Source organism: Jatropha curcas, chromosome 2 (assembly GCF_041381405.1).
Source record: "Jatropha curcas cultivar XTBG-Jc1 chromosome 2, XTBG_Jcur_1.0, whole genome shotgun sequence".
NCBI lineage: Eukaryota > Viridiplantae > Streptophyta > Magnoliopsida > Malpighiales > Euphorbiaceae > Jatropha > Jatropha curcas.
In genome coordinates, this window is record NC_143152.1 from 26,200,513 (window position 1) to 26,222,359 (window position 21,847).

Consider the following 21,847-nt stretch of genomic DNA (forward strand, 5'->3'; position numbering starts at 1 on the left):
GCGGTGGTTTGAAAAAAAAAAATAAAACCGAAAAAACCTTTAGTGTAAAGCTCGGGACAAACATGCGTATGTTGATTTCTCGAACGTTGAGGTCTACTTAGCAATGGCGAAGAAAAAACCTTACTCCCATGGGCTTTGCTTTTGATGCAGCCTGCAGGAACAAATGGCGGGCTGGAGCCTTTGTTTTCAAGCAAGGAGATTGGAAGCTAATATTAGATATGGAACTATAATCGGGCCAAGAGTGCTTGACCTACATCTACATGTATCTTCTTTATATCCTTTATATCCATTATACTTCTACCGAGTAAGAAAAAAAAGAAGATATGAACCACATGTCATTTTCTCTCTAATTTAGAAGGAAAATTGGTAGAAAATAATTAAAATTGACAGTTTTACCCCATTTGTTATATTTTCATCAATAAAAAATAAAGACTAAATTTATAATTTCACTATTTTCAAAATCATTTCCTCTCGTTTTCCTTTTACACATCTAAACGTCAAGATGAAAATTCTTTTATATTTTTCCTGCTTTTTTTTTTTTTTTCCTCCTTAAATTTCTTTCCTCTCCTCTCCAAAGAGTGTGATATCATAATCGATCTAAATTGAAAATGAGATTTGTAGCTCAATTTACCATTCAATCAATACTAAAATTAACTTCTTTATTTCTTTTATGATACCACTAATATGTATTTCTCATAATAGTCATACGTAAATTATATTTTTCTCTCTAAATTAAAAGTTTTAGTTACATATTTTATTAATCATTAGTCTAATGCATAAAATTGACCATAAACTTTAATCAATCTTCTTTGTAACTCTTTAAATTATGTCATTCGCCAAAATAAAATTTGAAAATACAAAAATTCATAAATTCAAAGAGCTACAAGGATAATCATCGAAGTTGAAGGTCAAATTTATGCATTAGGTAAATATTATTTGCATCCACAAATACATATAGAAGGTAACAGATGATCATTTCTTTGTCGATCTCATGGCGATAGCTACAACCGTAATTATGAGGGCCTGCACAAGGGCAACAACAACGTTAAGAATTAGCAGCCAAATAATTAATTATTTTTTATAATAATAAGGGAAAAATAATAATAATAATAATAAATTTGGAGGACCGATACGGATATTGTAATCTTAATTTCTTAATTTATGTCATATTTTACAAAATCAAACAAAAATCTTTGGTAAATTCATAGAATATCTAAATTTCGTCGCTTAAATTCCATTGGTCCAAAATATTGATTGGTAATGGTTCTAAGTTTTGAAAAATAATTGATTCTGGTAAAACTTTTTCTGCAAATCAAAAGCACAGAGAGCAAGAAGAAGGACTCACAAAACTGACGCACGCAATATATCCTGCTCTCTCGCGGCGATCCACCTTTGAACAAAATATAATAATTGCCCCAACATACCAAGGGATGCCACAAAGAAACCACCCTAGTATAAACCTTCAAAAACAGAACAAATGAAAAATAATAAAACTCATGTCAATATATATATACGTCATAAATAATAATAATAAACTAAATTTAAGGGATTAATCATAAATGTAAAATTCGATAAAAATGATTTTTAAGTTGTACTTGGTAAGCTGTATGTATTTGATTACAGTGTATTATGTTTCATCACTGTTTATCAAATGTAGGATTTTATTTTTTTTTAATGATTATTTTTAGAAAACTAGAACATTTATTATCTTTTATTATCAGTAAAATTAAGATAAAAAGGAAATTTTGTTGCTTGTTTGAAGAATTATATATGTGGTAACTTACAAGGTCCAACCAACACCAATGCCACAACATGGAAGACCTGGTTCAGCAACAGCAACAGCAACAGCATAACCTGAAAACAACAATAACTAATAGTTGCTTCTATCTTCTTCTTCTTGTAGTTATTATCCTATAATTACACAAACTAAATGAAAAAAATAATTAATTACAAACATAGTATTCATTGTATAAAACTATTTAAAACTTTACCTGCTTTTATCAATAATAAATTTAAAATTCACCACAAAAAAATAAATTTACAATTTTTCGACTCTTTCTCTTTTCATCTTAATTCTACAAAAGAGAAAGTAATTAAAATTTTTTTATATTAATAATTAATTTAAAGTTATATATGAAGAAACTAATTGAAGAGATAATCTTAGAAAATAAACATTTTTTTTTTTTGGTTTTAACTATCCAGTGTCGGAAACTCACTGACCGGACAGACCCACAAAGGGAGGCTAAGCGCTCCCTCCAAGTGTTTAAAGAGATTTCATTCCCAGGATTCGAATTCAAAATCTATGGTTTAGGGAAAATGGATCCATATCTTCCCATCTAATCCCTCAAGGGTTAGAAAATATATATTTTATGTAATTAAATAAATAAAACAATCATAAAATCGAATTCAATGGACGACTCTAATTCAATTCATAAATTCAAAATCTATAAAAATTTGCCATGCACTCTTCCTATTAGTAAATGAATTTGGCTTTCGATCTATTTTATTAACTAGAATTCGATTCTTGGGGTTAGACTGTAAGTGGAGATTTTTCCTCAATTATAAATTCTTCAGCCAAGCAAGATAATTTATATTTTAACTAAAAAGGAAAGACGAATTTAGTAAGATGCATAAAAAAAAAAAAAAAAAAAATCTATTTCAAAATTTATATATAGGTACCTTTGACACGTTCTTCTGTGTTAACATATACATTGGTGTTGGCTACAGAGACAGCTGGTGGAGGTGGAGCACATGAAGTATTATTATTACTGGTAGCAAAACCTTGAGGTGGTGGTGGTGGAGGTGGGACATATCCATTGTTATTCATATCAAAACCTTGAGATGGTGGTGGAGGCGGCGGCGGTTCAAGGGGAGCAGAAGGATTATTATTATTCATAGGAAAACCTTGAGCCACAGCATATGGGTGTGGAGGAGGATAATATACCTCACCCATAACAACTCCTCCTGTAATATTGTTTCTCCCTTCCATTCCCATCGTTGATTAGAAACTAACAGCGAAGTTAATATATAGATTAATGAGTCATTATATAAGTTAATTACATGGTTTAGTTTTAAACAATTATAGGCAGTTGTCTTGTCAAGACATTTCCAAGAACTATAAAGCTAGCCTGTAATTGTATTTATCGATGACTTGTTCATTTGTTGGGTTGCAATATTTACAAGGACATTTGTTTATTTATATTGTTCATAACTGGACGTTTACCCCACGCTACGCGGTTGCAAATTATTATATCAAATTAATTAATATTTTATTGTATAAAAAAAAATTTGTTTATTAATTTTTTGTTGTTATATAAATACGACATAATAATAATAAATTTTCATAAACCATAATATATTCTTAGACTTTTTTAGTTTTTAGCTCTCTAATGAAATCTTGAGTTTGCATATCAAGATATACCCTAACGGTAAGTATATATATGACCATGCAATAAATCCGAGTTCGAATTCCATCTCAAAAAAAAAAAAAAAATCGTAAGTTTGAATGTGGAATTAGATTAGTAACCAAAAAAGTATTTACATTATAAAAATAAATAAAATGAGATTTTTGAAATATAATTTTTTGCTCAATTTACAAATTGGAATTTAATTTTTTTATATTTTAATAACTTGAATTTTATTGGAATGATGCATAAAAATAAAAATTAATTTATAATTGAGGAAGAGAAGATAACTGAACCAACATTGTAACATAAGGCAAGAGAATAAAAAATAAGGAGAAATAAAGCAGTTTAAAATACTATAATTTTCTTCAAAACGTGAAATATTCTAGTTTGACATTTCAACAAGTAGAGTAGTAGTTCACATGTTTAATTCACTTTAAAAAAAAAAAAGAACGAACAACCTTTAATTCAGATAATGGTAGAATTTTTATTTGTAATGTTTCAGGTCAAAGTGAAAACTGAAAAATACTTTTGATTTTTGAAATATTACTCTTATTTACATTAAATGAAATTACTTTTGATTTTGAGATTATGGATAGTTTTTTTTAAAGATAGATTATGAATAATTTAATCAAATTATTTTTAATTATATTATAATTTAGAAAAATTAATTATTTTTTAATACTAGTTGAAAAACCATAATTAACTTATATTTTGGAATCCAAAAGGTAATTAACTATTTAAAGTTGGCCTGAGTCATTCATAACTTTTTAAGTTTTAGTAACTACCAAATCTGAGCACGCTTTGGATCAGGAGGCATTGCATATTTGCGTGCGTTAAATTTGAATAATTTCATTTTCATCTTTATCCATTTAGCTAAACCATGTTTTAATTTTGAACATCCACGTCAGACTTTAGACGCACACTCCTGTTGAATCCTTATTTTTAATATTTTCTACGCGGCGGCCCGCGATTTGCTTCAAATTGATAACTGCGTTTTAGGCCTTCGAAAAATAATTCGTTTAGGAAATAATATTTTTTAATATTTAATTTTTATTTTTAAAATTGGTAAAATATAATATTTGATATTTGAAAGTAATTGATAATATCAATCTTTTTAATAGATAAAATAAAAAACATTTGAAGGTATAGAAATTAAACTCAGAAAATTTTATCTAAGGTTAATTTAATATTAATTTGAGAATATTGTAATCAATTTTAATAAATATATAAAATCTCAAATATGAAAACTTATGCGGTATGATATTAAAGTATTAAGGTGGCTGGCATGATACAATATTATAATATATTTTATAAGATCAATAATATTTATATTTAATAAAAGATATCGTTAACATTCATTCTCTTTGTATTTTTTTTCTATGATTTTAAAAATATAAAATACTATTTTTATCAAGGTAGTGACATGTATACATGATCCATGAATCAGGTTTATGATTTTAACGACTCCTACCATATGGTGATTTTACATATGTGAACTTAAAATTTTTATTGAATAAATAATCAAAAATCAAAGCTTAAAAAATTTTATTCATTAAAGTTTGCCTTCATTCACTACTATCTCCCTAGACAGAACGACACATAAATGCGAATGACATCACAACAAGCTTCTTATTTCACATATAATCACATTATAGAATAAATTTTTAGTTTTTGTTCTAATTATTTTTTAGAGGAGTTTTTGTTTTAATTGAAAGAAATAACACCTCTGATTTATATGGCATTATGTTGAGCTATATTGTAATTAGTAACAAAATAACGAACACTTTGATAGATGTTTGATGAATCGAAAGTCAAAATCCCTAATTATAATTATCAATCGATTTACAAATCTCAAATTACACTTCAGTTGATCGTTAAAAGTCAAATAACTTTTTACATTTCCATCGATATTTTTATATTTATTTGTAAATAGAGATCCACTTATTTTTCTTGGAAGTATGGCTGTGATTTTCATTTTCTATGTACGGACATTTTTTCCTAGTAAGAACAAAAATTATTTATTGAAAAATAAAAACAAGAAAAGCAAACATAGTTTCCTTTTCTTTTCTCAAAAAACAAGCAAACAAACAAAGGGCAATTTTATTTTTTCATGTTGACGTAAATAGTTTTCCATATTGGACTAGCAATGGCAGAGACAAGCTAAGAATAAATGAGGGATGACGATGAAGAGCAGAAAGAAACACAACAACAACAACTGCTTCAAAAAGGACCCAATTGTGCAACCTCCGCTGCTGCGCTCTGCCCAGTGGCCATTCCTCACTTTTCCCAAGATTCGATTTCCACGATTCCCATTTTTTTTCCGTTACTTTCTCTTTTCCGTCTTTTCTCTAACCAACCACACTTGTATAATTAACCCTTTCGTTTCTTCAACACACTCCCTCGCTTATAAGCACGTCGATTTTTCTCCTTAGCTATGGTGGCCGACAGCAAGGGTAAATCCGATATCTCTTTCGCCGGAACTTTCGCTAGCAGCGCTTTGGCTGCTTGTTTTGCCGAGGTATCAACTGAAATACTGCTTTCCAACCTTTTTTTTTTTGGGTTAAAATTCATCTGGTGGAGTTTTTAGTAGTTGATTCGAATTCAATTTGACTATTTTGAGCTAAATTTATGATTTAGATCTAGACAGTAACGTCGTCTCTCTCTCTTTCATTTTCGATTTTCCGAAATCTTGTGATTTCAAGTAATAAGAACTTCTTTAATTCTGATGATCGATGGATGGGGACCAATGTAGTGATAGCTATAGCTTTGTCCCTTATTACCTATTGTCGTTTTTGTTATTTCTTTTTAATTTGATCGCATAAACTTACTGTAGAATTGAATTTGAATTAACTTTTCGCGGCAGTTGAGCAGTAAATTGTTGATGAGATAAGCTGTTTTCTGTGAATGTGCTGTAGGATTAGAGAGAATTTATTCTCTTTTATTAGATCCAAACCAAGTATGCCCTCCTCTTAGTTTATGTTCCATTTAGGACAAGCTTGCTCTTTTTTCCCCCTATAAAGGACAGATTTTTATTTTGCAAGCTAGTAAATGCAATTAGAAGAAAGTAGTTTCTACTTTGTAAATGCATAAATTTAAACAACTATAATGTTTGTCTAAACAATTATAACAAGAGTAATTTTTGTTTTTCAGAAAAAAATTGGAAGTTTTTGGTTTGTTGTCTAAACAAGTATCATGTTTGTTACAAAATGCTAAAGTAAACTTACCAGATTGAATATTAATTATTATGAACCATCATATCCATTTCAGCATTCAGTTTCATTAAATACTGGGTGTATGCTTGTCAGATTGTACCTTGAATTACGCCACCTCCAGAAGCTATTTACTTGTTACTGTTATGGGGTTATGATATTGTCAAATTAATATCTAGTTATTAGTTATTTGTTGTTAAATTGGTGGAATTTTCTCAGTTATAAAATCCAAAACTAACCATTGGCATTGTAACTAATAATTATGATCTAAACTTATCATGATTTTCTAAAGTGACATAAAAAATTGTTGAAATCCATACAACCAAGGCTTCTGGTTTGTTCGATGAAAGAATCCTCGATATAAGATAGTTCCAGCGTTTGTAGGCTTTTTTCTCCTAACAGTACCAATCTTACTACCCTTACTAATTTACATTATGAATTAACAACTTTACTACGTACGTACTCTAGCTGAAGTGCTATTTTTTCCATCTGCTTGAACCTACTGCAGATATGCACAATTCCCCTGGACACAGCAAAAGTCAGGCTCCAACTCCAAAAGAAAGCTGGTGCTGGTGAGGGAGTGGCCTTACCAAAATATAAGGGTATGTTGGGCACAGTTGGTACCATTGCTAGGGAAGAAGGTCTAGCAGCACTCTGGAAAGGCATTGTACCAGGGCTTCACCGGCAATGCATGTTTGGAGGCTTAAGAATTGGGTTATATGAACCTGTGAGCCTCAAATGTTCTCCTCACTTGACCTATTGAACTATTTTATGTTCTGTTCTGCTGACTTATATGTATAAATAAATCTATGTGTTTGACAGGTTAAGACCTTCTATGTGGGCAGTGACTTTGTTGGAGATGTTCCTTTAACCAAGAAAATTCTCGCTGCACTTACTACTGGTGAGCTTAACAGCCAAAACTTTACATACCACATTTTATTTAAGCAAGTTAATTAAGACTTTGTCAACTTATTTCCTTACCCTTCTATTTTAATATGGTATTGGGCATTGGCATCTTGTTTACCTAAGATAAGGGACAAAAAATACTCTTATACCAATCTCTTTGCCATTTAAGTTGTGAAGTACTGTCTAATCAAACAGGTGCTCTTGGAATTACTGTGGCAAATCCAACTGATCTTGTGAAAGTTAGGCTTCAGGCTGAAGGGAAATTGCCACCTGGTGTACCAAGGCGCTATTCTGGAGCACTGAATGCTTATTCTACGATTGTGAGGCAGGTAGTGTATCTGTCCAGTATAAAGAAAGTTGGGGGGAAGTGGGCTGGGCATTTTATCTCCATAGTTAATAACTCTACCATACTTTTTCTCATTGGTTCTAACAATTAGGAAGGAGTTGGTGCACTTTGGACTGGACTTGGACCAAATATAGCACGAAATGCTATTATAAATGCTGCTGAACTTGCCAGCTACGATCAAGTGAAGCAGGTGAAGAATCGAATGTCTTTCCTCGTTCATTACAAGCTACTGTCTTTACTAATTCCAATTCAACTGTTTTAATGCAGACAATTCTGAAAATTCCTGGGTTCACAGATAATGTTGTCACTCATCTTCTTTCTGGTCTTGGGGCAGGTTTCTTTGCTGTTTGTATTGGCTCCCCAGTTGATGTGGTATGCTGTCCACTCTTGCATTTCGGCTTTTTCAAAATTAGTATATAGTATGCTCAGTGGTGCCAATGTTTGTGTAAATTGTTTGTGGGCATTTGTTCAAGGATAATAAATGACGTTGAACATGTGAGATGAGACAATCTTGCTTGTCTAAATTATGTGAAAGTTGTTGAAGAATGGTAGAGTAGAGTATTAACCACACAGCAAACTTAAAAATCTGGGTCTGTAAAATGAACCGTCAAAAGCACACATTTCATTGATTTCTTTGACACTTAAATACAAGAGATGTTACTTAATTCTAAGTACAAAAGAATGGTTTTTTGTCAGCCTTAAACCTAAGCCTTTAACTTGCTTTTTAACATGCTAAGCCATATTTAGTTTTACTAATCATACAAGCCAACTTACTATTCACTAACCCCAATAGCAGAATTGCTAAAAAGCAAAGCTAATTTGACTACAGGTTTTCCATCCAAAACATCATGCAACCAGACTGTTGTCACAGCAAAAGTGTCACAACCTTCAAAAAACTCCTATAATTTTGTTAATGAACCCAAAACCCACAGATATTATGATATTATCAAAGCCAAAATAACATAGAAATACTTTATTTTAGTCTTGCCTGGTCTAAAGGTAAATTATTCATTGTACTAATTTAACAGCTTCACCTTTGCTCTTTGCCAGGTTAAGTCAAGAATGATGGGGGATTCTGCTTACAAGAGCACTTTTGATTGCTTCATTAAGACCCTGAAGAATGATGTAAGACTGTCATTCAACTTATGTATCTCCTTTTAATAATGGAAAATTATGCTCTTGTTTCTGAAATGCTTTTCAAGTTTAATACTTACTTTAGTTGTTATCTATAGCATAACTCTATGTGGCAATTCTCTTTTCAATATCTTTTCCTTTACAGTGGCATTCATCTCTTGTTACCCTTAAGGATGGTATAGGTTTATATGGATGTGGAAGTGAGCAGGCCTATTATTTCCTACTCATTCTGAGTCTCTTCCGACATTCATTTCTAGAAGATGTGATGATTATGTTCATATTCTTGTAATTTAGAGGAGAATTAGTCTGCTTATTTTCATTATACAACACCTTTATTAGTTATATTTTTGAGTTGGAAAGAGATGCTTTCACTAACCTCTATTGTTAATGCTGAAATCTAAGAAGCAAATTCAATGTCATTTGCAGGGGCCTCTTGCTTTCTATAAGGGATTTATCCCAAACTTTGGGCGGCTAGGATCCTGGAATGTGATCATGTTTCTAACCTTAGAGCAGGTATGGTCACAAAATGTATTTCTTGATATAATAATTGCTTTCTTCTTTTTCATTATTTAGTTTTCTTAATACCCAGACAGCCTTTTTTATTTTTTATAAGAGCAGGCAGATTATAGACGTCAGATTCATCTGATACAACTGGACAAGTCCCAACATACATTTGCTATGCAAAGTAAACTAACCAAATACCTCAACTCCTTAATGAATACCCACACAAGTGAAAATTAAACTTACTACCTCTTGGTCCCAGGTCCTTAGTTGGAGCATTAAAATTTGTATCAGAATAATAACTGTGTCTAGGTATTTTGGTATTTATTTAATTATAGTTGGTAGAAATGTCTTTAGCCATTTAATTGCGTAACCATGTTTAAATTTCTTGCTTTTCTATTTTTCTCTAATCTAAAATTTTCTGTTTCCCATAACAGGCCAAGAAATTTGTCAGAAGTATAGAATCATCTTAAGTTATACATGACAATCAAAGCCTACAGTTTATGGATTTTTCATGGAGATGGTGGGAGTAGTCTTGAGAATAATAAGTTCCCTTGTCATCATTCTTGCTAATTTAGATAGGAGTTCCTACAATGAAAATTTTAAAATAATCCCTATTTGAAATATTTTTTTATAATATTTGTACTTGTTAAATTGCTCCTTTGTGTTCTAGTTCTTTGATTTTTCTTTTTTTTTCTTTTTTATTTGATTCCAAATTGTTTGATAATAGTGATATGCAAATGAATTTATTCCCTATACCAAAGATTGTTATGCGCAGATATTGAACTTGTGTGACCAAATTTTTCATCTATTATATTTGATGTACATATATGTATGAACAAATAAACTATATGGATTTCAAATATATAAAAGTTAATTTATAATTGATTTCAAATGTCTATGCTTATTATATGTTAAAGAAATTGATTTACCATTGAGATGTGGTATTATAACAATGTTCTTATATAAGAACAACTGCTGGATTATAGTTTGTAATATATAATAGTTGTCTAAAATATCTTTAAAAAAGAAATAGAAAGGAAAAAAAATTAAATAAGAAAGAAAATAGAACAAGAACAGTAAGTAAAAAAGAAAATGAGAAGCAGCAGGAGGGGAAGGGGAAGGGGAAGGGGAAGGGAAGGAAAGATACGAAAAGAAGAGAGAAAATGAGAAAATAGATTTTTTTTTTTATATATATAAATTTTGTAAATACATTTGCAAATTGAACGATTTTAATGAAATTTGTTTTAGTTATATTCCATTTTACAAAATTAAATTTGTGAAAGTAAAATAAACTATATTTTAACATTTCAAACATTTAAAATTGAAACTTTTACTTAAATTAATTGTGATTTTGTATAATTTATTTAGATAATGAAAATGAAATTAGGTGTGGATTCCCCAAAAAAAAAAAAAAAAAATCAAATTACATCCCAAAAGAAAAAACAAAATAAGCCATCAATCACTTGGAAGAACTGGTAATGATCGTTGTATCCCAAGAAATAAATTGCATCCATACTCTCAAATGCATTAATGTTCTCTTAACTAAGTAGTACAGAAACATGCTGTCATAAGGAAGCTTTTATACAAGAAGAATGCTGTTGGGTTACAATTTATATTGGGATTGTTGTTTTAATTTACACAAATTACTACTGTTAATTTTTAATCCATTCCAAAAAATATACTGCTCGTTTTTTTGTTTTTGAATATAATATATTAGAATTTTAAATCAATAAAAATACTAAATAAAATCGAGATGAGATAAAACTATCATACTTAAAAAAATAGCACAATAGAGTTGGTTGATTTAATAAGAAATCTCAACGGGATTTTCACGTCATATCAACGTTAAAAGGGGATGGGAAGAACACTTAATTTGTTCCAAATGAAAACAATCTAATTTAGGGTTGGTTAGTTTAACTCTTGTGTCAGTGTGACTCAATAATTGTATTGTTTATTTATTTTTACGCTATATTTTAAAATTATGATTCAATTATTACATTCAAATTGAGATATCCTAAGAATCAAGGCTAAAATAAGGTACAATTGATACAACTTGCAAAGATCACAATATTTTCAATGGAATTTACTCTTTATAAGATAGATTAATAATAATAGTATTTTGAAAAAAAAAAAGATTAATAGTTAGTTACATATTTAAAGCTATTTTTAACCTAATATTAAAATGACAAAAAAAAAAAAAAGAAGAAAAAGAACTCGTAATATTTGATTTCACTTCTAAGTTATTTTTGTCATCTTGTTTTTGTTTTTAAGGAATTCTATTCGAGGAGTTGTGGAGTGGAATAATCTTTAGTTTCTCAATGACTAATATGTAAACCTAATATTAAAATTTTGAAAAATATATTTTAACATTAAAATAAAAAAATGCAAATATTATTAATTAAGATTTTAATAAAAGACTAACATGTGAACCTAATTAAAATCATAATGTTAATATTAAAAAAATAAATATTTTAACTTATAAACTATGTATATTTATTATTATGATAATAATTAATATTTCAATTTTATTTTGATTTAATTAGAAATTCGAGTAATAATATTTTATTAATAAATAACTCAATTAAAAATTATATAACGAAAAATTAAGTAAAAAATTATTTATAAAAAAAATTAAATCTAAGTATAAAGAGTATAAACAATGTATAAAAGCGTTCTCTTAAAAGCAAGATGAAAAAGAATTAATTCAAATGTGCAAATTTGAAACATCTTTTCAATTTTGTGACATCTATTAAATAATATTCACCCATTCTCTTAAATTTGACAGTTTTTAGTTTTTTTTTTTTTTTAAATAACAGTTTTTAGAAAATTAAAATAACATTAATTATTTTATTTCAACTTTATCCTTATTTAGATGCCTGTATAAAATTTTATCTTAATTAAATGAATATTAATTAAAGGGTAATTTAGCCAATTACTTGGATCATATATTAATGTTCAATCTCGGAAAAAAAAGAGAAGGTTCTATATTATTATTTTTTTTTTCTAAAATTGAAGTGATTTAATTATTTTTTAATTTGTGATATGAAATTAGTGAGAGGTTACTATAAGTTTATATATATATATTTTTTTTTTGAGGGAAAAGTTTATATTCGTAATTAGTGTAAAAGTTTCTTTCCTAATTAGGATATAATATAATTTCTCAAAAATAAATGTGATTAAAAAAAAGGTCATCTCACCTTATACGCGCGAAGGCGGAGCAAGTAAAGACGCCGTTTGGGATAAAGAATTTAAAGCGGTCGGCCGTAAATAAACGCCCTGAAGTCGCCGGCACCCATAACGCGTCGTTTTCAACTCTGTGCTGGGATCTTCCGGTGGCAGTTTTCCATAAGCAGTGTCCACGAAGCCGTCGTTACTCCCTCACAGCCCCTCCTGTAAGCTTTTCTTCGGTGCTTCTCTGTTCTGCTTATATATATATTGCATTTTCGAGTATCAATTTCAAAATTAATCCCGATTAATTTCTGGGTGCTTTTAGAATTGAGTTTTAATCGAAAATTAGGGCTTTAACAAAATTTTCATTGCTGAGACTATAATGAAATATTGAATTTTGTATTTTGAATTGATGAATCGATTTTAAAGTTCGGCTGTTTGAATTTGTGGTAAATCGTAGTTACTACTTGCAATCTGATGGATGTCTAGTGTTTGTTATTGTACTTGATGGTAGATTTTTATAGATTGACTAATGAAAGAAAATTTATTGGGTTGGTAGAAGAGTGAAGGAAGACGGGATAGTTAGAGGTGAACAATGTTAATTCGGCTGAACAAGCCTTCCTCGGAAAGCGGCGGAGGTGTGGTGAAGCCCTTGCCAGTGGATAGTGTCACTGTTGCATGTCCTGACCACCTTGTCCTTGCTGATCTCCCTGTAGCTAAGGGCATTGGAGCTGCCACTGTTGCTACTGTTGTCAAGACTGTGGGTCGCAGGTCCAGACGCCAGCTCGGTGAACGAGTCCATTTTTGTGTTCGATGTGATTTCCCAATCGCCATATACGGACGCCTGGTAGGTCCTAAGCTTTGTCATTAATTTGCCCTTCATTAGAATAGAAAGAATAGGTAACTAATGAAAATGAAATGTCATAGTCTAAGTTTATATGCAACCTTGTTTTTTTGGGGGGGGGGTGGTCGCTGGAGGAACTTGTTTTGTCATCCTCCTATCATAAACCATCTCTCTCTTCAGCTGAATGATGACCCCTGCCAAAAGCTTATGAGAAATCCCTGACGTGGGAAGCAAATCACCTTATGTCTGACTACTTATTTCATGATCAAGCTTTTGAAAAATCTGAAATGTGTTCTTGTACAGACTTAGATTATCAGTGTCCTTTTTGCTTGATGTCTCCCTAATCATTACCAGTTGTATAATTTGAGATGTATGACACATGCTGCTTGAAGTGATCTATTATTTTGATATAATTTGTTTATGAATGCTAACAAATTTATGTTATGCAGAGCCCCTGCGAGCATGCCTTCTGTCTTGATTGTGCTAGAAGTGATTCAATCTGCTACCTGTAAGTAAATTCCTGATCTTTCTTATGCTTGTAAACAATATCTGAGCTAATAATTTCATTGTATAAACTTATTGCCGTAGTCTCGAAGTTGTCTGATGTTTTTTTCAAATGCAATATGCGTTTGTTGCATGTCCTGCTTCTGTGTTCAGGTTGATTCTCTCCTTAATCATTTAGAAGTGATTTCCCCTCCAACAACAAATATCAATTATCATGTGCATCTACATCAGTAATAGTTCCTAGAATCCTCATGGATCTAGGGGAAAAATTCCTGGAACCTTGTAGTTAATAGGAGTCAATTATTGTGATATATGAGTTCCATGCAAGTGTTCTTGATGGATTTTTGTGTTGGTTTATAGTGATTCATAGATCATACATCAGCTTCACTTGAGTTGGAGTCTGAGGGAAGATTTTTCAATCCTTATCATATACCCTAGCAAATATGAGAAATAACTGCCAGCCCTGAGAACACATATTCATGGAAAAACAGAGTTCCTATGCTTGAAATGCTACTAGTAGAATGATCAATGATGGTGTCCTTGAAAGAGGAGATCTAATCAAGTCTTTCTGGCAGCTACCCGATTGACCTGGTTGGTGCCTTGAAGAGGCAAACCTGCCATACTGGCTGCATATTTGGTGCTATTGTACTTCGTCTCACATAGTGTAAACATACATATAGTTTAAAGTGTGGGATGAGAAAATGAAATTCTCAGTATTCTGTGAACTGTTGGTACAAGATCAACCTCAACTAGTAGTAGCTCTACATTGTAGTGATAAACCTATATGAATCTTAATTTGGTTGATCTAGAACAAGAAGAGGACACTTCCATTTGCTACCATGGTAGACTCTTAGTGTATGTGTTAGATGCTTGATGAATGAGGTCAACTTGTCTATGAGGCTCATTACTGCTATCTTTTCGTTCTTTGCACTATTGAAAGTCTTGTGTGTTGTTATTGAGAGCGAACTAAATGAATTTTTCTTCTTTTTATAACACAGTTGTGATGAACGTATCCAGAAGATTCAAACAATCAAAATGATGGAGGGAATCTTTATCTGTGCAGCCCCTCACTGTCTCAAATCTTTCTTGAAGAGGGCTGAGTTTGAATCTCATATCCATGAGAACCATTCTGACCTTCTACAGCCAAATTCTGAAAAGGAGAATGGTAATGAATCAGATGTCCAAAGTTCCAAACAACATTCAACTTCAGTTTCCACTGTTCGAGCTCCTGCAAGGCCAGTCATACCTGGTTCAAATTCTCAGTTTCTTGATTCTGAAGACAAAGCTCGTAAGCAGCAACCTAGAGAACAATCGCTTTCTAGGCCAATGATGCAACCAAGACCTTTTTTCGGTCAAGCTCAAAATTACCCATCAGAATCCCAGCCAGACAACAACCGCCCTCCAGGCTTTGACCGGCCAGGCTTACAAAATCATTTCCAACAAAGCATGTCAGGTGGCACACAGCAAGAATCCAACCAGTTTCCAGACAAGCAGCAAGGTATTTTATCTGAGGGCCCAATACCTGAATACCCACATATGCATCCTATGCAACCACCCAATTTTGTTGTACCAATGAATTCAAATCAACTAATTACTCCTCAATATGGGATTCCACCTTTCCAACCTGAGGGAGGTCAGCCATTTTTCAGTGCACCCTATGAGATGGGACAGATGGCTAGGCCAGATTCAACCCCAGAAGTTGGAGCAGAACAAGGATCTTTGTTGGGTTTCCCACCAGGTCCAGCTGGTGTGAATTTCATGGCAAATTATCCCCAGCCCTGGAACACTGGACCAATGCCTGGAGGTCAAGGAGTTCCAGATGCTTTTGCAAACCTGTCAGATTCTCGAGGAAATGCTGCATTTTATCAGGGGGATTACGGACGGAATCCAGGAGTTATGCAGATTCCTCCATCTGCCAACAAGGGCATGGAAACTGTGCAGGGTGGTAATGCCATGGATACCAGGGACGGCAAAGGTATATTGGCACCACAGCCATATGGACATCCAGCGCCACCTCCACCTCCCTTACCTCACTCGTCACAGCCTACACGAGGTAAATACTACTCTGGTGATATGGGTCATGATGGACAAGGATTTGGATGGCAGCATGAGAATCGTGATGGCTTTGGAAGCAGCCAGGAATAGAAGCTGCTGTTTTTTTTTTTTTTTTTTTTTTTTTTTTTGCTATACCATGTATTTTTTGTACTGGACTTGTTTTATCTATCTGTTCTTTTTCTTCTCTTTCGGTGTTTAGACTTTTATTCAAATTGAAGAGTGGGCCTATAATATTTCTTCCGCATTTGTTCGCCTTGCTGTGTTATGGACGTCGTCTTAGTCTCTTGTATTTGGGCAGGATCTTTTCAATTTTACAAATTACAAGAATTGGTTTTGCATAGTTGCAGCTGATGTTAGTTGATTGGAGTATTCCTTCTAGTTCCCTCTTAAACACCGAATTAAAAATGGACTTCCACAATCCTATTTAACGGTGTCAGCAATATGAATTTAATTGACCACTCCATTTCAAACCCAGTTTTAGAATACCTTCTTATAAACATTTCATGCTTGGATTAATTATAAAATTGATTTGAATATATATAATCACTGTTTATACATGAACTGCATTAGTATTAATAGATTAAAACTATACAAATTATAAAATGAATTTTTAATTAGTACAAAGCAAAATATATAGATTTATGAATAAATTTTACTATCAAATAAATCCTGCCAATTTTTTTTATCAAAATACTGACCTTCCTAAACACATCATAAGCTGCTTTCAAAAGGCAAATTTAAAAAGGTATGGAATATATTAATGTACTAGGTTGCATAGACACATACATATGGTATAGGATATGATATAGGACACGATAAATTTTAAAAAGTTAGGACATAACACGTCTATAACACACGTCACTAAATAAATATAATCTATAAATAATCATTTATAATAAGTTGTAAATATAAATATTACCTCTAACTTATTCGGGGCCCATTTCATTTAACTATTTGTACAAGTTGATTTTAATAGCAACTGATATAATTGTTTTTATATATTATGATGTATAATGTATGTGTATATATATTGAAAAATTATTATTTTTAAATAACTATAAAAAAAATAATCACAAAAAAAAATAATTTCAATAATAATTGTTCTTATGAGGTTATTAAAGTATAAAGAAAATATAAATACATTATCTAAGACCTTTAAAACCAATTGATTGGGATTTTATCCGTTGTTGCTGATCAAAAAGTTTATCAAACTCTCTTAGACATAAATTAGCAATTTTTAAAATTTCAATATCTTTAGCCTTTATTTTATTGTTATTTAAATTAACAATTTCAAGAATTTTGAAATTTTCAAAAGAGTCAAATGAGTTTGTAGATTCTGATAAAAATCTTATGAATTACTAATTGCAAATCATAAGATAGGATTTGCCTCCCTTTATTTATCTTTTAATTTCATATTTGAAGTATAAAAAATTACCTAATATTATCTTTAAGACAACAATCTAAAATATTGACAATGAATTTATCTAAAATTCTTAATAAAATTTTAAAAACTATCTCTAATTAAAGTATCTTAGAAATGTGAAAGTGTCTTAAAGATGTCAAGTGTTCAAAATTAAAAAAATAATAGAGAACACATTTTTTTAAATATGGAAAAATAATTAATTCGTCCTTGATGTTTCATCCAGTAGTTTGGTAATATTAATTAATGGTCCATGAAGTTTATCGCCGTTAAACCACTTGGTCCTTCTGTTTATTTTCTCCAAAATTTTCCATTAAAACTTTTAAAAAATGATTAAAATACTCTTACACTTAAGAAATGTAAATAATTAATTCGTCTCTAATATTTTTTACCAAACTAACTATGTGGTTTAGCAATATTAATTAATAGTCCCCGAGATTTACCTCTGTCAAACCATTTAGTCATTCCGCTCATTTTCTTTAGATTTTTCCATTAAAACCTTTAAAAAAAGACTAAAATACCCTGACAGCTAAGAATAAAAAAACTAAACTAATTTAGGTTAGATTTCCATTTGTCGTGAAAGAAAAACGAAAAGTCAAAGTATACATTGATTATTTGATATTCACTCAAAAAAAAACTTTTTTTTTATCAACATCACTTTACTTTCTTAAGCCACCAACAAAAAAATGAAAAAGAAAAATATACATCAAATTAATTTTAATAAAAATAATAGACATTTAATTTTAGGTATCAATATTCAAGAGAACAAGTTAGTTTATATATTCAATTACAAACTGCAACTAATGAAATGAAGGTAGGACCATAGGAATAGTAAGAAGATAAAAAAAAAATTCCAATTGTAAATTTGATAAGACTTAACTGTCATTCCGTTATAAAGCAAATAACGTAGGTTAGATTAATCTTTTCTTCTTAAGTTTAACGATATTTTAATTTTTTTTTTTTAAGATTTTAACAGAAAAATCAGGAGAAAATAAATAAAATGACCAAATAATTTGACAAAGGTAAATCTCAGAAATCATTAATTAATATTGCTAAACTCTACAGAAATGACATAATTAATTTGGTCAAACCTCAGAGACAAATTAATTATTTTCCATTCTTATGTATTAAGGTATTTTAGTCTTTTTTTTTTTTTAATTTTAATGGAAAAGTTTGGAAAAAATGGACAGAAAAACCAAATGATTTGACGGAGATAAACCTCATAAATGATTAATTAATATTGTGAAACGGTGACTTACTTACGAATTAATTATTTTCCTCTAAAATATTTAACCGTGTCAGAGAGTGTCGAAGTGTCAACGCTCCATGTTATCACTTCCACAGCCAGTACTTTCCCCAAAATCTTCATTTATATTTGGAAGCTCGATGGCAACAACTATACATTTCTCTACTATTATGCCAAAAGAAACTATGATGAGGAAATGAAGATACAAAAATGGAAGAAATTGTTTTGAACAGGCAAAGAGAAGCAAAGAAAAACAAAAAGAGCAATCCATTTCCCAGTCGCAAAGCCGAAAAGAACTCAATGCCTCATTACCTTTTAAAGAAAACACATCCACTCATTCTCTGATATAAATGAGATACAAGAATTAATTCAGCTCAGCTTCTGCTTCTCCAAAATCCATTTCCGGATTCTGCCAATACACTCCACATCAAACGTCGCATACAGCTGCTGTGTTTTCTCGCACACCATTTTCACATAGTCATCTATACAATCTTCATGTTTCTCATAGAGTGCTGGAATGGTAAGCATAATAAAAAGACCTGCCACATTTGCAAATGTAAAATCGGCATTTAAATGATGGAAAGAAGGGATATGGAGAAAAAAATTCAAGTTCAACGTTATTGTTCTTCAATACTGACAACAATTTAGCCATAGTTCACTACTAAGGCTCTACTTGGGATTGAGTTGCCCCCTTTCTTAAAAAAAAAAAAAAGAAAATTTACATCCCACCTGCTGCATTTTTCTACTTGTCTTAACCACTTTGGACCCCCTTGGTTTTGAAAGCATTGCCCCTTAATTTTAATTGCTAGCTTAGCCCCTAGTTTGGAGCTGCTTTTAAAATTTTGTTTCGATTTTTTTTCACTTCTTTAAAAGAATTTTAAACTGCTTTTGGAAAATTAAAGGGAAAAGGTTAAAAGAACCTAACTTTTCCCAAACCATTGTCTGCTAGATCTTAATTATTGGACACACAATTTGCCAAAAGCAGCTCAACAATGGGCACTTAATTCAAATGCATTGGCAAATTATGTAAATCAAAAGAGAGGTGAAACTTACTGGTGTAACCCAAAGTAAGGAAATCCGCTAAGCCACCAACAATGGATATCAGCAAAAGGTACCCAGCTACTTTTAAGAACAAATTTGTGTCCTTACCCAGGGCAATGTCCTGGGAAACTGAGAGAAAATCATTCAAGCGAGTTCGAACGAAAGCTGCAATTTCATTTACTGTTTCTTCTGAAAGATGCAACTCTGGTAAAGGCGGAGCAGGTCTGCTCAAGGTAAGGGGAAAATGGTTCAATGAAGCCCAAGTTTTCCAAAAGCGAATAATGAAAAATACAGAAGTGATCAATCAGAAAATTTTGTAGTGCTGATCATTCAATTTTATTTATTAAACTAATCATATTACATTCAATAATAATCAAGAATAACTGTATTTGAGCTGAAAATCTCTCTGCCAACTCATAATATATAGCAGAAGAAAAACAAGAATAGTTTATCAACTACTCATTTAATGTAGTCTCAAAAAGGAAAGTAAAATCAGCAACTACTTTTAAAGAATCAATTTAACGAGTCTTATTCTAATTGATAATAACTATTAATTAGACCATAAAAATGAATTTAATATGAATTAGTCTAAAGGTGCATCAGTGTCTCATAGGATGACTACATACAAATACAATGAAAGTAGGGCAAAAAGTAGCCATTTGATATTTGCTGATACCATCCTTACATACAACTCAAAGAAAGCTCAAAAAATTTCCATCTTTGAAAAATAAATAAAGAGATGCCAATCCTGAAATGCAAACAAAGTAAACACAAATAAATATAGCTATAACCAAGATCATTTCTTCAAAAAAAGAAAGAAAAAAAAGTAAAGGGAAAACGCTAAAGTTGAACAAAATTCCCTAAACATAAGAAAATGATCAAGTGATTAATTAATGCTCTTGCAGTTTATTAAAATATGGGTAATCAATCTCCAAATAAATTATGATAATTGAAAGGAAAAAAAATATAAGCTTTAATGATGATTAAGAAACAAAATCTGTTTTAGGAAATTACCTGTTAAGAATGGCAGCAGATTTTGCCCAGAGAAAGAGAATAACAACAAGGAGGAAAAGAACGCTCGAAACAAGTGATAACAAAGTATAACCCGATCTCTCAAACACCACCCAAGAAGCTAGAGCTACTAACAATACCCCAACTGTAAAATTCTTTTGCCTCCACAGTACAACATCTGCAACTATTTAACAGAAAGATATAAAGAAACAAATCAAAATCACATATAAACCCAGAACTTCCATTTTGATTATCTTTAATTATGCATTTGGATTTCTTGAAGCAAAAGAACCTTCATGAAAAAAAAACAAAACAAAACAAAAATGCTAGACAAAATGACACCCCAAATTAAAACAAAAATGGAGCTTCTAAATTAAGTACTCACCAAAACCTCCTCCGAAGATCTCATGAACAGTTCTTTGCCTGTTAAACAATCGATCCGATGAACCCATTCAGATTTAAATAATTAAAAGAAGAAAATTGACTCCAGTTGAGATCTCTAAAAACCCACCAAGAAAAATTGGAGGAAAGAAAGAAAAGAGAGAGAGAGAACTTTGATCAAGCCAATCTTGGAAAAAAAGAAAAGAAATTGGTCGTGTTAGCGTTTTAATCTACAAATAGTAATAGAAATTCAATACAATGAAAGGTCCCATGTCATATGTATTGTGTATGTGATTGAGTGGTCTCAACTTACAGCCTAAAAGTGTCAAACCGCCCATAGCTTTGCTTTTCTTGCTTTTCAGGCTCTTTTGGTTTTCTCCCCCAAAATCATAAAATAAATGAATAAAAATGTTTGTTTCTACATATATAAATATTTTTTATTTTGGCACTTAAAAATACTTATTAATTATTTAGTTAGGAACACAAAGACAGACATTCCTTCTTCTTCATCATGTTCAGTGATTGAAATGACTGAATGGGGAAGTGGCTGCTATTTTCTCTTCAACTGTGCTATTACCAGTCAATTACCATTAATTTATTCAACCCCCTATATGACGCTATAATATTAATAATGTGCATTAAAAAGATTATACAAATTAATATAACAAATA

The 21,847-nt window shown here is 31.0% G+C and overlaps 4 protein-coding genes across 5 annotated transcripts; 2 read left to right on the plus strand and 2 right to left on the minus strand.

Moving 5' to 3' along the window:
* Nucleotides 1–761: 761 nt before the first annotated feature.
* Nucleotides 762–3,093, minus strand: LOC110010818 (uncharacterized). Its single transcript, XM_020684350.3, has 4 exons — nt 2,680–3,093; nt 1,785–1,854; nt 1,346–1,460; nt 762–1,023 (listed from the first exon to the last, which is right to left on the minus strand). Exons 1-4 carry the CDS (start codon nt 2,993–2,995, stop codon nt 973–975), a joined length of 552 nt encoding a protein of 183 aa, XP_020540009.1. The 5' UTR covers nt 2,996–3,093; the 3' UTR covers nt 762–972.
* Nucleotides 3,094–5,505: 2,412 nt separating this feature from the next.
* PUMP1 (plant uncoupling mitochondrial protein 1) lies at nt 5,506–10,157 on the plus strand. The gene is made up of 9 exons (XM_012232546.4): nt 5,506–5,925; nt 7,125–7,343; nt 7,439–7,517; nt 7,718–7,851; nt 7,960–8,058; nt 8,136–8,240; nt 8,919–8,993; nt 9,429–9,515; nt 9,941–10,157. The coding sequence occupies exons 1-9, from the start codon at nt 5,842–5,844 to the stop codon at nt 9,974–9,976; spliced, it is 918 nt and encodes a 305-aa protein (XP_012087936.1). The 5' UTR covers nt 5,506–5,841; the 3' UTR covers nt 9,977–10,157.
* A 2,527-nt stretch (nt 10,158–12,684) lies between these two features.
* LOC105646648 (RING/U-box superfamily protein) lies at nt 12,685–16,329 on the plus strand. Of its 2 annotated transcripts, none has more exons than XM_012232543.4 (4): nt 12,685–12,898; nt 13,234–13,521; nt 13,968–14,026; nt 15,021–16,329. In XM_012232543.4, the coding sequence occupies exons 2-4, from the start codon at nt 13,270–13,272 to the stop codon at nt 16,165–16,167; spliced, it is 1,458 nt and encodes a 485-aa protein (XP_012087933.1). In that variant the 5' UTR covers nt 12,685–12,898; nt 13,234–13,269; the 3' UTR covers nt 16,168–16,329. The 2 variants fall into 2 exon arrangements, with proteins under 2 accessions (XP_012087933.1, XP_012087934.1); XM_012232544.4 differs by having other exon boundaries at nt 13,237–13,521.
* A 2,519-nt stretch (nt 16,330–18,848) lies between these two features.
* LOC105646647 (Reticulon family protein) lies at nt 18,849–21,483 on the minus strand. The gene is made up of 4 exons (XM_012232542.3): nt 21,181–21,483; nt 20,799–20,979; nt 19,797–20,008; nt 18,849–19,282 (listed from the first exon to the last, which is right to left on the minus strand). The coding sequence occupies exons 1-4, from the start codon at nt 21,245–21,247 to the stop codon at nt 19,113–19,115; spliced, it is 630 nt and encodes a 209-aa protein (XP_012087932.1). The 5' UTR covers nt 21,248–21,483; the 3' UTR covers nt 18,849–19,112.
* Nucleotides 21,484–21,847: the final 364 nt, after the last annotated feature.